General features: G+C 59.7%; 3 protein-coding genes across 6 annotated transcripts; all 3 read left to right on the top strand.

Annotated features, from left to right (window-relative positions):
* Window positions 1-62: 62 nt before the first annotated feature.
* P3H1 (prolyl 3-hydroxylase 1) lies at window positions 63-7,671 on the top strand. Its single transcript, XM_065696560.1, has 15 exons — window positions 63-570; window positions 1,033-1,185; window positions 1,349-1,538; window positions 1,966-2,097; window positions 3,776-3,915; window positions 4,579-4,668; window positions 4,785-4,837; window positions 5,164-5,285; window positions 5,422-5,549; window positions 5,641-5,736; window positions 5,849-5,999; window positions 6,435-6,552; window positions 6,732-6,807; window positions 6,980-7,120; window positions 7,210-7,671. The coding sequence occupies exons 1-15, from the start codon at window positions 94-96 to the stop codon at window positions 7,327-7,329; spliced, it is 2,187 nt and encodes a 728-aa protein (XP_065552632.1). The 5' UTR covers window positions 63-93; the 3' UTR covers window positions 7,330-7,671.
* Window positions 7,672-8,447: 776 nt separating this feature from the next.
* Window positions 8,448-13,715, top strand: CLDN19 (claudin 19). Of its 4 annotated transcripts, none has more exons than XM_065696332.1 (5): window positions 8,448-9,425; window positions 10,825-10,989; window positions 11,198-11,285; window positions 11,693-11,839; window positions 13,328-13,715. In XM_065696332.1, exons 1-5 carry the CDS (start codon window positions 8,702-8,704, stop codon window positions 13,377-13,379), a joined length of 1,176 nt encoding a protein of 391 aa, XP_065552404.1. In that variant the 5' UTR covers window positions 8,448-8,701; the 3' UTR covers window positions 13,380-13,715. The 4 variants fall into 4 exon arrangements, with proteins under 4 accessions (XP_065552404.1, XP_065552400.1, XP_065552402.1 ...); XM_065696328.1 differs by lacking the exon at window positions 13,328-13,715 and adding an exon at window positions 12,773-13,038 and having other exon boundaries at window positions 8,687-9,425; XM_065696330.1 differs by lacking the exon at window positions 11,693-11,839 and having other exon boundaries at window positions 8,687-9,425.
* A 3,386-nt stretch (window positions 13,716-17,101) lies between these two features.
* Window positions 17,102-19,124, top strand: LOC136022818 (claudin-16-like). The gene is made up of 5 exons (XM_065696606.1): window positions 17,102-17,215; window positions 17,375-17,477; window positions 18,068-18,232; window positions 18,354-18,545; window positions 19,033-19,124. Exons 1-5 carry the CDS (start codon window positions 17,102-17,104, stop codon window positions 19,122-19,124), a joined length of 666 nt encoding a protein of 221 aa, XP_065552678.1.
* Window positions 19,125-19,960: the final 836 nt, after the last annotated feature.

The following is a 19,960-nucleotide window of genomic DNA, read 5'->3' as shown; positions in this document are numbered from 1 at the left end:
GATTGGTGGGCGGACGGGGCGCGGCGGAGGGGGCGGGGCGCCGGTGCCCGGTTCGGGGCGGGGCGTCCGCGGGCGTGGCCCCGGGGCTCGGCCATGGCGCTGCCGCCGCTGCTGCCGCTGGTGTTGGTGCTACCGATGGTGCGGGCCGCCACGCCATCGGGGCTGGCACCGGGGCTGGCACCGGGGCTGGGGCCGGCCGAGGTCCCGTTGCCGGCCCAGCCCCCGGACGCTCTCTTCGCCGCCGGTGCCGAGGCGTACTCCCGCGGGGACTGGCCCGCAGTGGTGCTGCAGATGGAGCGGGCGCTGCGGGCCCGGGCTGCCGTGCGCGCACGGTTGGTGCGGTGCCGCCTGCTCTGCGCCAACTCCACGGCCGGCGTGGCGGAGGGGGCCGATCCGCAGCTCGAACCGGTGCTCCGGGACCTGCTCTTCTTCCGAGGGCTGCTGCGCCGTGCCGCCTGCCTGCGGGGCTGCGGGCCCGCCGAGCCCTCCCGCTACCGCCTGGCCGAGGAGCTGGACCGCGAGTTCAGCAAGCGCAGCCCCTACAACTACCTCCAGGTCGCCTATTTCAAGGTACGGGACCGGTGGTGTTGGGGAGTGGGAGGGGGGGGATCCTCCGGGGGCAGCGGGACCGACCGGGAACGAAGAGGGGGTGTCCCGGTGCGGGGGGATCTATTGCGCCTGGTACGGGACGGGCGGGATGCCCGGAGGGATCACGGAGCCGGGGCAATGGGTTGGGATGGGACGGGCGGAACCGGGCTGGGGCGATCCCCGCGGGGTGTCCCGGGAGCCGGGGTGAGTCCCGCTGATCGCCCCGGCGGGGCAAGGGGGATCGGACGGCGGCCCCGGGCCCTGCCCGCCCCTGTCCCGCCCCCCCCCCCCATAGTGCCACGTAGGAGCTCGCCGGGGCCGTCCCCCCTCCCCGTCACTGCCCTCGTTCCGCTGCGGGACCCCCGCGCCCCCCTCTCCCCCCCCTCCATGTCCCGGTACCGGGGTTCCCCCCTCCGGTCTCAAGCCCGGCCCCATCCCGTGCAGATGAACCGGCCGGCGCAGGCGGCAGCAGCGGCTCACACCTTCTTCATGGCCAACCCCGGGCACCAGGAGATGAGGCAGAACCTGGAGTACTACCAGGCCATGGCGGGTGTGCGAGACGATGACTTCACCGACCTGGAGGCCAAACCCCACCTGGTGAGACCCCCCCCCCCCAAAACACCCATCCACTGCTGGGCTTGGGCCAGTCACACCATAGCCCATCAAGCTGATGATGCTGTGAGGGCAGTCCCATGGGGACAAGGCACAGGGATAGAGGGAGGTGTTGAGCCTCCCCTCATCCTTTCTTATCCCTCTTCAGAGCGAGTTTCGTCTGGGGGTCCGGTTTTACACAGAGGAGCAACCGGGCGCTGCCATCCTGCACCTGGAGAAGGCGCTGGAGGAGTATTTTGTGGCAGACACCGAGTGCCGCGCGTTCTGCGAGGGACCCTACGACTACGAGGGCTACAACTACCTGGACTACAATGCAGACCTTTTCCAGGCCATCACAGGTAGGAGCTGCATGGGCTATGTCCTACCCCGAGAGCCGGGGACAGCGTTGGGGGGTGGTTGTCCCCAGAGAGGTTCCCGAGGACCCTGGGGGTGGTGGGTCCCCAGAGAGGGCAAACCCCATCCTAGGTTTCACTAGGAGGTGTATGGCCAAGTAAGTGGTAGGAGGTGTTTGCCCACACTCAGCACTGGGGGTGATGCCCAGGAATCCCCCAAAGTCCAGAGGGATAGGGAAAAACAGGAGAGGAGCCAGCAGAGGGTCACCAGGATCCAAGGGTGGGAGGCTGAGGATGGCAAAGGTGGGCAACCACCACCCTTGAGGGTTCCCACTGCTGCAAGCAGGAGGTGGGAGTGGAGACCCCTCGAGGTCCTGTCCACCAGCCCTTGGGTGCCCACGACTGGTGACACGGGGGTTTTTTTCTCCACCAGATCACTACATGCAGGTGCTGAGCTGCAAGCAGGGCTGCGTTACGGAACTGGCCTCGCAGCCCGGCCGGGAGAAGCCTTTGGAGGATTTCCTGCCCTCACACTTCAACTACCTGCAGTTTGCCTACTACAACAGTAAGCAGCTCCTTGCCCCGTCCTCCCTTGGCCGTCGGTGCTGGATATTGTGCTCTGCATGGGCTGCTCTTCACAGGCAGAAATCATGGGTTTCATGAATCCATAGATTTGTGGAATGGGTTGGGTTGGGAGGGACCTTCAAGGATTATCTAATCCAACCCAGGGTGCAGGGATATCTTGCTCTAGAACAGGTTGCTCTGAGCCCCATCCAACGTGGCCTTGAGCACTGCCAGGGATGGGGCAGCCACAGCTTCTCTGGGCACCCTGTGCCAGCGCCTCAGCACCCTCACAGGGAAGAGCTTCTGCCTAAGAGCTCAGCTCAGTCTCCCCTCGGGCAGGTTCAAGCCATTCCCCTTGGCCTGTCCCTACAGGCCCTTGTCCCAAGCCCCTCTCCAGGTTCCCTGCAGCCCCTTTAGGCACTGGAGCTGCTCTCAGGTCTCCCCTTCAGGAGCCTTCTCTTGTCCAGGCTGCCCCAGCCCAGCTCTCTCAGCCTGGCTCCAGAGCAGAGCTGCTCCAGCCCTTGCAGCATCTCCATGGCCTCCTCTGGCCTCGCTCCAGCAGCTCCAGGTCCCTCTTGTGCTGCTGCCCCAGAGCTGGAGCAGGGCTGCGGGGGGGTCTCCCCAGAGCACAGCAGAGGGGCAGGATCCCCTCCCCAAGCTGCTGCTCACTCTTCTTTTAATGCGGCCCAGGATACTCTTGGCTTTCTGGGCTGTGAGTGCACGCTGCTGGGTCAGGCCAATTTTTTGTCCATCAGTGTCTCCAAACCCTTCTCCTCAGGGCTGCTCTGAACCCATCCATTCCCCAGTCTTCACTGATACTGGTGCAGGACTTTCAACTTAACCTGTTGAACTTCACGAGGTTCTCACAGGCACGCTCCTGCAGCCTGCAGTGCTCTGCAGGAGGTCTGGATCTGGCTGTGCCTGGCCGCGGTAACCCTCCACATTGCTTTAGATGCCCAATTCCCCAGCAGCTTTGCTTTCCAAGTGAAATAACAGCCTGCAGAAGCTTGGTTTTTGTCTCTTGCCGTCTCTCCACCTCTTGCTCCAAACCACAGAGGCACCTCCCCTCCAGAACAGTTGGTTATAACCCAAATGCACCCAATTTAATTATTACTTTGTTACTACCTCCTTAGAAAAATCTAAGCTGTTTCTGTGCAAATTTCTCCAAAAGGAGTGGAAAACCCACATGAAATCCAAGAAAACTGACAAGGTGGAATCGTGTGCATCAAGTGGGTGCTTAAGTGGCTGGAAATTGCAGGTTAGCCTGGGAATGGTTGGGTCTTGCTGCCTGGAAATAGGCTTCGAGATGTTCTCCAAGCAAGAAACCTACCCAAACTGTGGCCCTGGTTTCTGGTGATTTGATTTTGGAGGCAGGAGAGCTCCCTTGGAGTTGTAATGTTGCCTCTGTGGCAGCAGCTCTTTGCTCCTGGATACCTGCCCTGCTGGGGAGACCCTTTGAACACCAACAAGGACTTCCTCTCTTATTTCTCCTCCATATCAATGTTTGCTCTGTCTCTGATGCTGTTGATGTGCCAGGTTGGATGGGGCTTGGAGCAAGCTGCTCCAGTGGAAGGTGTCCCTGCCCGTGGCAAGGGGTTGGAGCTGGATGAGCTTTAAGGTCCCTTCCAACCCAAACCCGGCTGGGATTCTGTGATTGACATCCCCGTTTCTCTTGGCAGATGGGAATTATGAAAAAGCCATTGAATGTGCCAAAACCTATTTGCTGTTCTTCCCAAACGACGAGGTGATGAACCAGAATTTGGCCTATTACACTGCAGTCCTGGGGGAGAACCTGGCAGGACCCATCCAACCCCGAGAGGTGAGTGACCAGCTGGGATGAGCCATCGCAGGGATGTCTTGTCCCCTTCTTGGGGACCTTTGCAGGGGTTTTGGGGCTTGCTCTGGTCCACCTGGCAAGGTTGAAGAGGAAGAGGGCGGCAAGACCCAACAAGCTGGAAGATAGCTAAGATGAAGAGCATCACCTTTGGCCAAGTGAAGGCTTGGTGGCTTGCACAATGGATCAGCTCCAGTGGGAGAGACTTTTCAGGAGGATCAGAGCCCACCTCTTCTACGCACTTCCACAACTGAAGTGAAATTGCTTAAAGAGGAGAGGATTTGGCTTTGAAATAGCTGGATCCGGATGCTCAGGTGCTGCCTGGGAGGTGGTAGGCAGGGATGGAGGTCTCTGCCCCACATCGGCTGGAGCAGGAGAGGGAATCTGCTTCTAAAGAGCTTCTTGCAGGAGGGGCACATGTGCCTCTGTCTCCCCCATCCTCTCCCCAGGGCTCATCCATATGGGAAAGGGAAGCTCATGCAGGATGGGGAAAGCCACTTGCTTCCCATCTGCCAGAGGGACCGGGAAGCCAGGGTCTGGAGAAAGGGCTGCAGGAATGATGTAAACCCTGTACCCTGCTGTGCTTGGTCAGGGTCTTTCCAGAGCCCCCGTGCCGTGCCCTCACCTGTACCTCTGCCCATCCCACAGGAGATCCAGGCGTACCGCCAGCGCAGCCTCATGGAGAAGGAGCTGCTCTTCTTCAGTTATGATGTCTTTGGCATCCCCTTCGTGGACCCGGTGAGTGGAGCCGGATCAGTCAGGATGCAGTGGCAGATGGAAGGGGGATGAAGGGTCTGCATCCCAGCCACATCCTCACCCAGCTCCTCATGATGATGATGTTGTTCTGGCTGTAGGACACATGGACACCTGAAGAGGTGATACCAAAAAGGCTGCGAGAGAAACAAAAGTGAGTGCTCTCCCAAGCTGGTGGCCAAGCCTACCCAATGTGGGGACCAACGGGACATTCCCCTCTTCCCCCATGGGGCTTGAGCCACAGGCCATGGAGCTGCTGGTTTTGGTGTTGGGCTGGAAGAGGCTGCTGGAGGGCAGAACTCTGCTCCCCATCAGCCCTTGGGTTGATGGGCATGGGTAGGTCATCCCAAGAAGCTTGGGGTGAGGGGTGCACTGACACTCAGGCTTTGTCACCTGGAGACAACTTGTCCTGCCCTCATCCTGGTGCCCCCCAGTGTGGGGACAATGGGACAGGGGAGCTGATGGTTGCTGTGTGCCCAGGGCGGAGCGGGAGACGGCAGCGCGCATCTCGGAGGAGATCGGCAACCTCATGAAGGAGATCGAGACGCTGGTGGAGGAGAAGGCCAAGGAGTCCGCTGACATGAGCAAATTCATCCGGGAGGGTGCGGAGGGCTGGGAGGGGAGGTGGGATGGGGCCCTCCACGTGAGCTCATGTCCCTCCACGTGGGTGGTGGCAGGACCCAGCGCTGTACCCCAGGGTTGGTGGCACCCATCGCTGTGTCTGTTCCTGTTCCGCAGGTGGCCCCTTGGTGTACGAAGGAGCCAGTGTCACCATGAACTCCAAGGCTCTGAACGGTTCCCAGCGCGTGGTGGTGGACGGAGTCCTCTCTGCCGAGGAATGCCGGGAGCTGCAGAGGCTCACCAATGTGAGCGCAAGGACAGGATGGGGCAGGAGATGCTGCAGGTCGCATCCTACGGCTCTCAAGCCATCCTGGTAACCCCGGTTGGGTTTTGCAGGCAGCAGCCTCAGCGGGGGATGGCTATCGTGGGAAGACGTCTCCTCACACCCCCAGTGAGACCTTCTATGGCGTGACTGTCCTCAAGGCCCTCAAGGTTCGGGTGGCCGCAGGGAGAGAGGAGGAATGGGCTTTGGAGAGAAGGGGTTCCGAGGGTTGTGCTTGCCCAACCCGCCTGGCCTGAGCCCGTGTCCCCTCTGTCCTTGCAGCTGGGCCAGGAGGGCAAAGTGCCCCTGCGGAGCGCCTACCTCTACTACAACGTGACGGAGAAGGTGCGGCACATGATGGAGTCCTACTTCCGCCTGGAGGTCCCGCTCCACTTCTCCTACTCCCACCTCGTGTGCCGCACGGCCATCGATGGTGAGCATCCCCCGAGGAGCACATCTCCTTCAGCCCCCTGTCTGGGTCCTCTCCACAGCTGGGGTGGTCTGGTCTTGGAGCTTGGAGACCTCCTTGCTGCTCCTTGTCCCAAAAGGATGATGTGGGGAGCTTGTCCCTAAGCCTGGGTTGGGAAGATGAGGAGCTCTGGTGGCTGCTTCTGATGGGGCAGGTGGTTTCATGCCGCTCAGCATTTGGGATCAGGTGCCGGGAGAGGACCATGGAGATGTCATGGGACAAGTCAACGGAGGTTTTTGCCACCCAAACGGCGTCTCATGGTCCACTCTCCAGCAAGGGGAAGGGCTTTGGGCTGCAGGTGACTTTCTTACCACCTTCAAGCACATGATGCTTGGGGGGACAGACCCTGGTCCTGTAGGGACAAAGGGTTCTGATGTGCCAGCTCTTGTTCCACTCTAGAGAAGCAAGAAGGCCGGAGCGACAACAGTCATGAGGTGCACGTGGACAACTGCATCCTCAATGCAGAGGCTCTGGTGTGTGTGAAGGAGCCTCCAGCCTACACCTTCCGGGATTACAGGTATTGGTGGTGTCTACCACTTGAGGGCACCATGGCTTGATGGGTTGGGAGGAGCGGGATGGGAGGCCAGCCCAGCTTGGGCCCTCCTGCCTCTGGCTCTTGCTGTGGTGTTGGGGGAGCTCCAGCCTCAGCCGCTTGCTGGAGCTGTGGTGATGGTGGTCACCTCCTGCTCCCTTCAGTGCCATCCTCTACCTCAACGGGGACTTTGAAGGAGGAGCTTTCTACTTCACCGAGCTGGACGCCAAGACTGAGACCGTAAGTAGCTCAGCTCCATGTGCAGCACCCAGCCCAGCTCCTGCCTGCTGGCCCTGTCCCCCTCACCCCACCATCCCGCAAGGGATGAACTTGGGTCATGGGGACCAAATCCCCCCCCCCGCCCCGCCTTGCCCATGGGGTGCATCCCAACCGGGGTGTCCCACGGCGGCAGGCGGAGGTTCAGCCGCAGTGTGGTCGGGCCGTGGGTTTCTCCTCCGGCTCGGAGAACCCCCATGGGGTGAAAGCCGTGACCAAGGGCCAGCGCTGCGCCATCGCGCTCTGGTTCACCCTGGACCCCCGGCACAGCGAGCGGGTAAGCTCCCTCCCCACAGCGGGTGGGCCTGGGGTTGGGGGGCAATGGCCATGCTTGGCCATGCTTACCCCTGCGGGGCTGCCCCACAGGAGCGCGTGCAGGCGGATGACCTCGTGAAGATGCTTTTCAGCACGGAAGAGGGGGATTTGCTGCCGGAGATGGAGAAGGAATCAGCGGCTGTTGTTGTGGTGGCGAAGGACGAGCTGTGATGTCCCACTGGGACCGAGATGTCCTATGGGGACCAGTGCCACCAGCATCAGGCTGCTCAGCTATGGGGCTGCCAGCCCCGACCCTCCTCACCCCCCAACTGCTGTGGGATGGGGGACGGGGGGATGCCCAGCACCATCCCTGGGCGTCCAGCATCCCTGTGCAGTGCTGAGCTGGGGGCAGCACGGACACTCTGGGGGTGACTTGGGGACGAGGGAGGGATGCTCTTTATGGGATGGGGACCCGGTGCTGCAGTAGCCGATCCGTGCCTTTCCGCTTGGCTCAGCCTGTGGCTATTTAAGTGCCTTCTACAGAAAATGGGTGAATAAAGGTGGTTTTTCTAAGCTGGTGCTTGCTGCTTTGCCCCCACCTTGCGCCCTTGGCTGCAGTCTCGGATTCATCCATCCCTCCTTGCAAACACCCAAGGGTTTTGCAGCCCCAGGGGTTTTGCAGCCCCAGGAAGGTTTGGGGGGGGACGGACAGAAGGGGCTGTTGGGGGGCTGAGCGTGTCCTATGGGCACCAGGGAACTTTTGGCATCCCCTGGACCCCACTCCTGCTGCGTGGGGAAGGGACCCACGATTGCAGGGAGGAGGGAACCGTCCTTGAACAAGAAGGACATTGAGCACCAGGGCACCCCGGAACAGGGCCTGGAATTGTTCTGCCCTGACCATTACCATAACCATCCCGGGAATGCGAGTAAATGCATCCTGCCCCACGCACCGCAGGCCGGCACCCCCGGAACACATGGAGAGGGCGCAGGGCAGGACCCCGTGGGTGTCGGGGGGCAGAGAGGAGGGGGGGTGTCTGAGGGTTTCTCCGGGATGGAGGCATGGTCCCGGTGCTCATTCCCCACCATCCCGGTGCCCGACCCCGGCCGGGCGGGCGCGTGAGCTGACTGCTGATGAGGCCGCTGTGGTTAACGATTGCCAGGTCCTGGGGCTGCCACCGGCTTGGTGTCACCGGGGTGGGGACACGTGTGTGTCCCCCACACCCGCCCCGTGTGTCCCCCCCATCAATGGCCGCTGTTGTTGGTGCTGCGCTGGCGGTCCTGGATCCCCCTGCGGAGAGGCGAGGGTCAGGGCTGGCAATGGGGGGGGGGGGGGGGGGGGGGGGAATGACCCCATTCCGTGCTCCCAAGCCAAATTCCTGGAGCCACCCCCAGGGTTGGAAGGGGGATCTGGGCCCAGGGCAGGGTGCAGGGGTCATGGCTGGGGGCTCCCTGGGGGGACCCCCATTTTCCTATCTCCACTGCTCTTTGGGGGTTCCCCCCCAACTCTCCTCCCCAAGGCCCAGTTCTCCCCCAGATCTCATCTTCCCTCCAGGACCCAAATCCCCTCAAGCCCCAGATCAGCCCCCCCCCCCCCCCCCCCACCATGTCACCAAATCTCCCCTCCCCAGGCCCTAAATCCTCCCCCCCCCCACAGTCTTCTGGTACCCAAATCCCCCCCAAGCCCCAAATATCCCCCCCCCCCGCCATATCCTCAAATATCCCCCAGGACCCAAATCCCCCCTCCCAGAACTCAAATTTCCCCCCACCAAGCCCCAAATCCTATCCCCGGGACCCAAATCTCCCACCCCCAGGCCCCTGCTCTTCCCCCCTGGTACCCAAATCCCCCCCCCCAGCATCCAAATTCCCTCCCCCCCAAGCCCTCAATCAGTTCCTCAACCCCCAAATCTCCTCCCCAAGCCCCAAATGCCCACCCCAATTCACCCCCCCCCATAGGACCCATCACCCAGCCCCCTCCTTCCCTTTATCACCCCCCCCCCCACCTCCATCCGCCCCGTCTATGCCGTCGGGGCGCGGCCGGTGCCAGGGGCGTGCCCGCGGCTCCGGTGCCGGAGCGCTGCGGGTCGGGCTCGACGCGACGGCGATGGGCGGCAGCGGGGCTCGGGAGCTGGCCGGGTACCTGCTGGCGCTGGGCGGGTGGGTGTCGGCGCTGGCGGCCGCGGTGCTGCCGCAGTGGAGGCAGAGCTCGTACGCCGGGGACGCCATCATCACGGCCGTGGGGCTGCACGAGGGGCTGTGGATGAGCTGCGCCGCGCAGAGCACCGGGCAGGTCCAGTGCCGCCTGCACGATTCGCTGCTCTCCCTCGACGGTGCGTACGGGGCGGGCGGGCGGGGATGGAGCTGCCCTTGAGCCCCCCGGGGGGGATTCACACTCCCCCCCCCCCCCCCATATAGGTCTGAAGCCCTCTTTGAGTTGGATCCCCCCTCTGTGAGTCTGAGCGTCCCCAATATGGCTTTGAGCCCCTCTTTGGGTTTAACACCCTGCCCCCAGTGTGGGTTTGGGCTCCTCTGTGAGGTTGCCAAACTCCCCACCCCATATAGGTCTAAATCCCTCTTTGGGTTGGACCCCCCCTCTGTGAGTCTGAGCATCCCCGATACAGACTTGAGCCCCCGTATGGGTTTAACACCCTGCCCCCAGTATGGGCTTGAGCTCCTCTATGAGGCTGGCACACTCCCCCCCCCATATAGGTCTGAAGCCCTCTTTGGGTTTGAACCCAACGCTGTGAGTTTGACCCCCCCATATTGGTCTGAGCCCCTGTATGGGTTTAACTTCTTGCCCCACATGGCTCTGAGCACCTCTAGGAATGTGAGCCCCCATCCATGGGTTTCAGCCCCTGTATGGGTTTAACACCCCCCCCCCACCCCACCCAGTTTGGGTCTGAACCCCTCTATGAGTCTGACACACACACACACCCCTTATGGGCCCGAACCCCTCTTTGGGTTTGAACATACCTCTGTAAGTCTGACCACCCCCAATAGGGGTTTGAGTTTGAACCTGTTTGGGTTTGACCACCCCCAAATGGGTCTGAGCCCCTCTATGAATTTGAACTCTCCCTCCCATGGGCTTGAAACCCCTCTACGGGTTTGACATCCCCCCTTCCATGGGTCTGAACCCCTCTATGGGTTTGACACCCCTCAATGGGTCCATACCCCCTCCACTTCTGAGGCCTCTCCCTGAGGCTCCCCTGGCCCCTCCAGTGTTCTGAGCCCTTGCACAACCCTTCCCATGGCTCTGAGCCCCCCCAATTGCACCTCAGCCCCCTCAAAAGGCTCTGACCCCCCTTTACTCCTCCTCTCATCTGAGCCACAATGTGGGTCCAGGCTCCCACCCTGGGGAGGGTCTGAGCCCTCTTGTCCCTGTGCCTTTGAGCCCCTTTGTGTGCCTGCGACTCCCCCAACCCCATGGGTTTGAGCTCCAGGGTGGGCATCACATTTGGGGACCCACAGTGCCCCATGGGGACACCGCAACCCCGCCTGTGGTGCTGCTGTAGGCAGGGTGGCTCTGGCGAGGATGAGTGTGGCAGGAGGAAGGTCGGGGACAGCACCGGGAGAGGTGGCCTGGGCTGGGGAAGGGGCGACACCGGCGCCGCGCAGCGAGGACAGGGTTAAGGACAGGTTCATCCCCAGCGTGGGCCGAGGTGACCTTGCTTTGGAGACCGGCTGTGGCCGAAAGCACCCGGTGAGGGCTTTCCCCCCCTCCCCTTGCAGTTCACATCCAGACCGCCCGCGCCCTCATGGTGATTTCTCTCCTCCTGGGCTTCTTCGGCATCATCGTGAGCGTGGTGGGCATGAAGTGCACCAAGGTTGGTGAAGAGGACCCCGTAACCAAGAGCCGCATCGCTGTCGCTGGAGGCGTCCTCTTCATCCTCTCGGGTAAGGCGGCTCCAGCCCCGGCACCTCTCTGATGCAGAGCACCTCAAAGGCCTTTTAAAAGCTGTTTGATGGAGGGGGAGGTTTGGTGACGGGCTGGGTGTTGCTGGTGTTCGGGGTTGAAGTTGTCCCTGCTCACTGCAGGAGGGTTGGATTAGGAGACCTTTAATGGTCCCTTCTGACCCAAGCCATTCCATGATCCTATACCCAGGTCTGTGCACGCTGGCTGCCGTGTCCTTGTACGCAACACGGGTGACCTATGAGTTCTTCAGAGAGAGCAGCGTCCCCATCAACGCCAGGTGAGAGCCCAGCTGGGGGATGCTCTTTGTCTGAATCCCATCTTATCCCTGCACTTCCCATAGGATCTTCCTGTGCCATCTGGTTATAAGCGGATGTGCCACACGGGGTGGGACCTATGGCACCCCACAGCTGCCGTGGTGCAGGAGGTGTCCCCAGTACTAAAGCTTTGGTTGGTACCGCCACTGACTTAGTGCTGGGACAGAGCAAGAGGAGTTTCAGCCCAAGGGAGGATTAAAACATGGGGAAACCCACAGCTGGATCCATCCAATGTGAAAGAATGGGGATGGCCACAGAGAAGAAGGCCCAGCATCCGCCTTGACGTCGCCCATAGCCCTGCCAGGGCTTTGAGCATCCTTGTGCCCATCACCTGCATCTCTGCCACGCTCCCCCCTCTCTCTTGCTGCAGGTACGAGTTCGGCTCAGCTCTGTTCATCGGCTGGGGAGCCACCGGCCTCATGATGCTGGGGGGCTCCCTCCTGTGCTGCTCCTGCCCCCCCAAGGAGCGGCGAGGACAGCGCAGCTACCGGCAGTCCCAGCCTTCCACAGCCCGGGAGTACGTCTGATCCCTCACCCTGCCCCGCAAAGCCAGGCGAGACCCCGGCGCTCCCACCCCGCTGGTCCCTGGGTGCTCCAGGAGACCCTTCCTCCTCCTCCTCCCCATCTTCCAGGCTGCAGCACATTTCATCGGATCCCAGCCTGGTTTGGGTTGGAAGGGACCTTAAAGCTCCTCCAGCTCCAACCCCTGCCACGGGCAGGGACCCCTTCCACTGGAGCAGCTTGCTCCAAGCCCCTGTGTCCAACCTGGCCTTGAGCACTGCCAGGGATGGGGCAGCCGCTTCTCTTCAACCATTTGCAGCTCCATGCTCTCAAACAGGGATCTTTAGGGCACAGGCTCCCTCCAAGGGCTGTCACCCGCAGCAACCTGGGGTGGCCGGGCTATGGGTGACTGGACCATGTCCATCTGTCACATGGGTGCAGCAGTGATGCTGGTGCTGTGGGGGTGATGCCATGCCCCCCCCCCCCCCCCCCCCCATCCCATTTTCAGGAGCAAACAGGGAGCTTGGTTGTCCTGGGATGAAGCTGCTGTCCATGCCCACCAGATCAGCTCAACCCGAGGCTTGAGCATCCCATGCCCCAGCAGAGGGATGCTTTCAGGGTGTGCAAAGCGTTGCCCTCCCTCATCGCTACCCAAACCCAGCATTTCTTGTAATTATTATTAAGACTTGACCGGAGCCCGGTCGCTGGTGCTCTGCCAGCTAAAACCTGTCCTGCCCTTATTGCTCACCAGGAAACAAGTATGTGGCCTTGTTAAGCAGAAGAATAAACGGTGTCGGGCAAATTAAAGCAGGCAAAAAGGGGGCTTTGAGCACAAAGCAGTGATTTGTTCCTCGTTCCGGCGCCCAGCGCGGCCCTTTCGGGTGGCAGATGCACGGAGCCCGGCTTTCGATGCCTCCCCGCTGGGTCCAAATCCCTCTTCCCCCGACAGGATCCCCTGGAGCGGGCGGTGAAGTCTCCAATGCCAGCGTGCCGCTTGCTTCCTTGTACCTCGCCTGACCGCGCTAACTGCTCCGCCAGCGCCGCTGCTCCCGTTCCACCCCTCCATCCCTCCATGTACTGCGTGTGCCGTGCCAGCTAACCTGCAGGGAAAGCAGTGGAAGGGATCCAAAGAGCCTGATTATCTGGGTTTTTAATTACGACTTCATTTTTTAACCCCAATTAGCTGAAGTAGCTGATTCGTTGGATTTTATTTGACTCCGGTTTATTTTGGTTGGCTCTGTTTTGTGCCATTTTATTGTGAGGTTTGGTTTGGTTTGCTCTATTTTAGTCTGTTTTAGGGGGTGGGTTTTGTTCTATTTTATTCCAATTCATTTTATTCCATTTCACTCTATTTTATTGAATCTCCCTCTATTTTATGCCCATGCACTGCTTGGGGTCCTGGTCCATGCTGGAGGGGAAGTGATGCTATTTTCACCCACGGGGAGGGGGTTGATTTCTCTCTCACACATAGGACTAACCACCCTCTTTCTCTTTTAAATCGCAGACCCCCTGTAAAAATGCCTTCTTCACCCATCAGGGGAGAGCAGTGCTTATAGTCTGTCTTCACCCATCAGGTGCTTGGTTGGCTGAACCCAACTTATGGGGTCCCCCCCCAAAAATACACCCCCAAAAGCTACTGCAGTGAGGATTGAAAACGAACCCTCGTGCTTTGAACCCCCCCCCCCCCAAAATCTATCAAAAAGGCGTTTTTATACCAAGAGAACAGCGTGATGTAGAAGAATGGTTTTATTCTTTGAATCCAAAATCCCATGAAGTTTCCAATGGGATGCATGGCCGTGGGAATGGGACCGGTTGGGGTTTTTAAATGCATTTTTTTTTGCTGATTGTTTGTACTAAAACTGGTGACTCTGGTATTAAAGTATTTCCAATCATGGGCATCGGTCTCAAACCATCTCTTTGTTCTTTCCCCTTCCAAATCTGGGTCAGTCTCTCACAAGTGGCTCCTTTGCTGGGTGGAAGCGGCTCCTGCAGCACGGCCCAGGCAGGGCCATGAACGTTGGTTTCCCTCCTGGGCAGGTGCTGGTTAAATGCTTTGGGTCTTTCCCCATGTGTTGTTCTCAAAAGGGGGGAATTTGGCCTTTAAAAAGGCTTAATTTAAGGTGAAACCCATGGGAATCCCAATACCTTGCGCTTGGTCCCTCTGTGAGGCTCTTCCCAAGGCTAAAATCCACCAGCATCTTCCTCTCATGGACCCTCACAGCTGGGCTCTCCCTTCTTGTCTCCCATTTTCCATGGATTCGGAGCTGGCTTGTCCCTAATTGGGCATTTTGCTCGTTTGAGCTGGTTTTTGCTTTCCCCACGGAGAGGCAGGACCCCGCTCCGCGATGCTGTGCCTGGTTTTCCTCGAGGGCCAACACATCCCAATCGGGTCCCTGCACAGCCGCTGCCTTGTGTCAGCATCCTCCTCCTGCCCACAGCGCGTGGTCCATAGATACAGCCCATCCCACCTGAAAAAAGCAGGAATTTGGGGCGGTTGGTGCCTCCCGTGACATCTCCACGGGTCACCCGAGGGCTCCTTGGGGATGGATGCTCGGGCTCAAGCAGAGAGGAGCGGGGAGGGAGGGGGGAATAGCTGAGCTGTGATAATGTGCTCGGGGGTATAAAGGCCCCCACTGTCCTCCGGACAATCCCTCGTGTGTTTGCACAGGGCAGAGCGGGATGAACGATGGGAACAGGCCGCCGGGCTCGCTGCGGGACGTGGGCTCTGCCTCCCTCCGCATCGCATCAGGCGACAACAGAGTTTGCCACCCCCCAGTACGCTCCTATTTAATAGCACCAGTGTGATGGGTAACGTTTAGGTGTCTGCTCATCCCTCTTGCTTGCATCCAAACCCCTGCGAGATAGCACTAACAGGGGAAATTCCCACTAAATGAGGGAAAATTCCCCATCCCAAAGACAAAATCATAGCAAAGGTCACCACGACACTGAAATTCCGTGTAAATAATAGCGTTGGGAAAACCCAAAATCACCTTTTTTCTTAACAAGTGGTTAGATGCATTAAAACCACACACTTGGTGCCTGTTGTATTGAGCACGATGATGTCTCTGTGGCAGCACTGCCCTGCATCCTGCCTGCATGCACACGGGCCTTTCTCACACTGCGGAGCCACGACTGGTTTAATTCAATGGTGGTTTGATGAAGTTTTATCTCTTTTTATTCATTTTTATGCCCTGCCCTGCCCCAATGGCATCTGCAGGGTCCTCTCCACCTCCGTGAGATGGTCCCATCAAAGAAAACATCTTTATTCCTTCATTTTTGGGGTGAAAACACAAAGATTCGGGTCTCCCTGGAACACATGGGTTTAAAAACCTGGGGGACACAAGCTCTGGTTTTCACCTTCATTAACCACGGAAATGATCTTCATTATTCAACTGCCGATAGCTCTGCCCCTCTCCCTGCATCTTTTCAACCCCCCTCAAAGGTTTCAGCTGCGAATGGAGAGCTCAGATTAGTTTGAGATGCACTGAACTGTTGAGCAGTGACAATAAACCTGTTCCATAGGTGTCACTGGGACACGCGGCTGCTGGTTCCTGTTGCTTGGGACCCCGTCTTGGATGTCCAAGTACTGCAAGCTCTTGAGATGCAAATGGTGGCAAATGAAGGCGCACAAACCCTCCCGGATGCTTTCAGCACTAATTCATCGCTGCGTGCTGAAGTGCTGGACCTGCCGTGTGCCAAAATCCCGGGAAAACAGGATAACCCAGCCTCACACGCTTTGCCAAGCCCCCGGTGTGCTGCCAAAGCCCTGCAGTCCGGTGCTGCAGGGGATTATCCAGAGGGAAAACAACCCAAACCTGACAACTCAAGGGCGTCTTTTCAATAGAACCCATGAAGCGGGCCCATGGATGTGTGTGTTTTCCATGGCTCCAGGAGGTGAGGGTGCAGCGATGCCTGGGCACAGCTGAGCCCAAGGATGCTCCGAGGGTACAAGAAAGTGAGAGGAAGCGATTTGATTTTAGGTCCACCCTTCTGACATCCCCTGGGGTCCCAACACATCTTGCCCCCTGCAACAGGCAGGAATTCAAAGGTCTCATTAAAGAAGTGGGGATATTCCCCCAGGACGCAGAGTCCCCCCGCTTTGGGAATGTTCCCAGCAGGTTCCGAGTTTTCCCCACGTGGTGTTCCTTGGGGAGGTTCCATTCCCAACCTATCGCCGTGTTATCCGTGGAGCTCACAGCCTTGCAAACACCTTAAATAGCCCAGCGCCGGCTCGCGCAGGGGCTGCATTGCCCCGCTCCATCAGGTGCGTCAGGATCGAACCCCATCAGCCCTGGAAAGCCTCCCAGACACAGCCCCAGTCGTTGGCAACAGGGAGCTCTCGCCATCGATCCCACCCCAGCAAGGATGAGCCCGTGGTGAAGGTAACGCTCCCCCCGAGCCCCTTCTCAGTGAGAACGCTCTTTATTTCGCTTTCTGTCTCTGCCTTTTCTTCCTTCTCTCTCTCTCGCATTCTTTCCTTCCTTCCTCCTTTCCTTGTTTTTTCTTTCGTAGTTTTTCCTTGTTTTTCCTTTCCTAATTTTTCCTTGTTTTTCTTTGGTTTTCCTTTCCTTTCCTATCCTTTCCTTCCCTTCCTCTCCCCTCCCCTCCCCTTCCCTCCCCTTCCCTTCTTTTCCATTCCTTTCTCTCCTTTGCCTTCCATTTCCCTTCCCTTCCCTCCTTTGCCTTCCCTTCCCTTTCCTCCTTTGCCTTCCCTTCCCTTCCCTTCCCTTCCCTTCCCTCCTTTGCCTTCCCTTCCCTTCCCTTCCTTTCCCTTCCCTCCTTTGCCTTCCCTTCCCTTCCCTTACAAATGAAAGAGACAAGCAAGAAAAGCCAGATCTTCCCACCAAATCTCACGGCTGCAGGGATGGAGGCACCAAGGGAACTTCAGGATACACATGCTCAGACCACAGGTTATGACCACAGCAGTTGCTGGACAAGGGCTTCCAGCAGCGCTTGATTCCAAAAGGGCAAGTGCTGATGGCTGCCAGCTTTAGATGGTCCTTTGAGAAGAGAGGACACCCAGAGAGCAACCCAGTGTGGGTACGTCTCCAGTGCAAAGTTAACGCATCCCTGCAGGCCTTGTCTACACGAAACCTGGTGGCCCAGCCTCATTAAGGGTATCAGAGCATTTTGAGGACCACGAGATGGGGCCCGGATAACTCACAGGGATCCAGAGGACACCCTGGCCTAGGTGGCCCTTTGCTCTTGGTGGACCAGGTACCTGGGAAGCGGCCGGCGCAGCGGTGATGGACGCCCCTGTGCCCCTGCAGGTCACCCCATGGGCGCAGCCCTGCAGATGACAGCGTTCGCTCTTGCTCTTCTCTCAACCCTCTTCCTGCTCCTGGCCACCTGCACTGACTGCTGGATGGTGAACGCTGACGACAGCTTGGAGGTGAGCAGAGCAACCACTCTGTGGGCAGCAACTGGGAGCAAGGTGGGTGCCTTGACACCCATGGGTGACATCCCCACGTCTCCCCGGGCTTGGAAAGGGGACAAGGTGGGGTAAACCCATTGCTTTCCATGATGCTCTGTGACTTTCTCCTGCTTCCAGGTGAGTCACAAATGCCGGGGGCTCTGGAGGGAGTGTGTCACCAACATGCAGGACGGGGTCAGGACCTGTGACCAGTACGACTCCATCCTGGCCGACCATCCAGGTAAGTGCCATGGCCTGGAGGCGTTCCTTTAAGTTCAGAGCCAAGAGTTATCCCTCTTCAAGACGATCCTCATTGCAAAGGGCTCACCCCCACCAGCTGGTGATGCAGGAGCAGGGCTTCTCCTGGCCTCCTGCTCCATCAGCAGGGCTTTGCAGGGAGAAGTCCCCTTGCTCACAGCTATGGTGTCACCCAGGCCACCTCTCCTGCTTTTCACCCCTCTGTTCACATTTGCTGTTTTAAACATCAACCTGGAGACAAAACCAGTCTGGGCAGCAGCATCCCCTGCCCAAGCCTCTGCAAGGTGGTCTCGAGGCCACATCCCGGTGCAGATTGGTGCACCTTAAGTTGCTTGGGGTCTTGAGCTGGTCTAATAATGGGCTCTCTAAGTCCTGTTGCAGGGTCGCTGGTGAGCTCCTTGCCTATGGCAATGGCAGGCATGGGGTTAGAGAGCCCCAGTGTAGGTATCTCCTATGGACACGGCCGCTGCAGAGCTGGGTCTAGCAGGGACACACAGGGAGCAACCTGGAGCGGGGACACCAGTTCCTGGGACCATTCCTCAGGCTCCTGTGGTTTTCCCCTTCCTTGCCCAGTGAAGATCGTGGTGACACGGACCCTGCTGATCACAGCAGACCTCCTGGCTGGCCTGGCTTTGGCCACGCTGCTCCTTGGGCTGGATTGCATCAAGTTCCTTAAGGAAGACCCCGGTGTCAAACTGAAGATGTGCTACGGGGCCGGCGGCATCCTCGGCGTTGGGAGTGCGTGGCTGGAGCGCTGGGGGGGGGCAAACGGACCTCGTGTCCCACAGGCACCCCCTCAGAGGGGTCTTGGGGGGCACGAGGGGGTTGTGTGGTTCTCAACCAGCCCCGTTCCCCTCAGGCATCCTGGGTCTGGTGGGCTCCGTGTGGTACGCGGTGGACGTCTACGTGGAGAGGGCCACGCTGGTGTCACACAACGTGTTCCTGGGAGTCCACTACGACTTCGGGTGGTCGTGCTGGCTGGGCATGGCTGGCTCCATGGGCTGCCTCGTGGCATCGGTGCTGCTGACCTGCTGCCTCTGCTCCTGCACAGGTCAGTCTGCCCCAGCCCACCCCAGCCCACCCCATCCAGTAACCTTCTGCCCTGCCCGTGGCTGAAGGACCAGCTCAGGGGTCCAGCCAAACCAAGGGGAACCCCTCTGATCCAGCCTGTGCGCCCTGGCTGGGTCATGCCAAGGACCCCAGCTGGGTCCCATAAGGGCACAGAGGAGGTGCAGAAATGCTCCTTCCACATCGCTGGGACCTCGGGGTCCTGGTGAAGGTGCAGTGGTGCCTACCCAAAGCAGTGGCTGTGCTGGAGCTGCATCACTGCGCCCAGTCAAAGCCTTGCGCTGGTGGCCGCATGGATGTGCCAGTGGAAACCTGGCATCACCATCACAGACACGGGGCAGGTGATGCCTCACCAGATGTTACCTCCAGCCCTCACGCCTGGTCCCTCTCTTGCCATGTCCCCAACACTGCAGCACCCCAGGGTCCCTGCTATTGCCAACCATGCCCCAACCCCACCTCTCTCCCAGTAGATCTCAGCAGCCACCAGCAACCCCAGAGGCCTCCCCAGCCCCGGGTCCGAACGGCCACCAGCAAGATGTACGCCATGGACTCCCGCGTGTGATGGGCAGCAGCACCTCCTGCACCCAGCACCACTGTGGGATGCTCTCCCCCTCCGACCTGACCGCATTAAAGCACCACCTTCTATACTGGGGCACGTCTGCAACTGGGCTAAGGCTCCCACTGCAGGAGCAATGCGAGCTGCGGCTGCAGGAGTAACCCACAGGGGAGGCTGTTTCCCATAGAGTCCCAGCCTGGTTTGTGTTGAAGGGACCTTAAAGCTCCTCCAGCTCCAACCCCTGCCACGGGCAGGGACCCCTTCCACTGGAGCAGCTTGCTCCAAGCCCCTGTGTCCAACGTGGCCTTGAGCACTGCCAGGGATGGGGCAGCCACAGCTTCTCTGGGCACCCTGTGCCAGCGCCTCAGCACCCTCACAGGGAAGAGCTTCTGCCTAAGAGCTCAGCTCAGTCTCCCCTGGGGCAGGTTCAAGCCATTCCCCTTGGCCTGTCCCTACAGGCCCTTGTCCCAAGCCCCTCTCCAGGTTTCCTGCAGCCCCTTTAGGCACTGGAGCTGCTCTCAGGTCTCCCCTTCAGGAGCCTTCTCTTGTCCAGGCTGCCCCAGCCCAGCTCTCTCAGCCTGGCTCCAGAGCAGAGCTGCTCCAGCCCTCGCAGCAGCTCCATGGCCTCCTCTGGCCTCGCTCCAGCAGCTCCAGGTCCCTCTTGTGCTGCTGCCCCAGAGCTGGAGCAGGGCTGCAGGGGGGGTCTCCCCAGAGCGCAGCAGAGGGGCAGGATCCCCTCCCTGAGCTGCTGCTCACGCTCTGGGGGTGCAGCCCAGCACAGGGGGGGTTCTGGGCTCAAGCGCTCACTGAAGCTGGGTCATGGGGAGTCTCTCACTGACCAG

Source organism: Lathamus discolor, chromosome 16 (genome assembly GCF_037157495.1).
Source record: "Lathamus discolor isolate bLatDis1 chromosome 16, bLatDis1.hap1, whole genome shotgun sequence".
Lineage (NCBI taxonomy): Eukaryota > Metazoa > Chordata > Aves > Psittaciformes > Psittacidae > Lathamus > Lathamus discolor.
This window is presented reverse-complemented; position numbering and strand designations above follow the sequence as displayed.

Bases quoted from the DNA above. Each gene is read 5' to 3' on its own strand.
- P3H1 (XM_065696560.1), top strand. From the start codon at position 94: ATGGCGCTGCCGCCGCTGCTGCCGCTGGTGTTGGTGCTACCGATGGTG. The intron at 1,539-1,965 runs GTAGGAGCTGCA...TTTCTCCACCAG, and splicing joins CCTTTTCCAGGCCATCACAG to ATCACTACATGCAGGTGCTG. The intron at 6,808-6,979 runs GTAAGTAGCTCA...CCACGGCGGCAG, and splicing joins TGGACGCCAAGACTGAGACC to GCGGAGGTTCAGCCGCAGTG.
- CLDN19 (XM_065696332.1), top strand. From the start codon at position 8,702: ATGTCACCAAATCTCCCCTCCCCAGGCCCTAAATCCTCCCCCCCCCCA. The intron at 11,286-11,692 runs GTGAGAGCCCAG...CTCTTGCTGCAG, and splicing joins AGCGTCCCCATCAACGCCAG to GTACGAGTTCGGCTCAGCTC. The intron at 11,840-13,327 runs GTACGTCTGATC...TTTAAATCGCAG, and splicing joins CAGCCTTCCACAGCCCGGGA to ACCCCCTGTAAAAATGCCTT.
- LOC136022818 (XM_065696606.1), top strand. From the start codon at position 17,102: ATGGGCGCAGCCCTGCAGATGACAGCGTTCGCTCTTGCTCTTCTCTCA. The intron at 17,216-17,374 runs GTGAGCAGAGCA...TCCTGCTTCCAG, and splicing joins ACGCTGACGACAGCTTGGAG to GTGAGTCACAAATGCCGGGG. The intron at 18,546-19,032 runs GTCAGTCTGCCC...CTCTCCCAGTAG, and splicing joins CTGCCTCTGCTCCTGCACAG to ATCTCAGCAGCCACCAGCAA.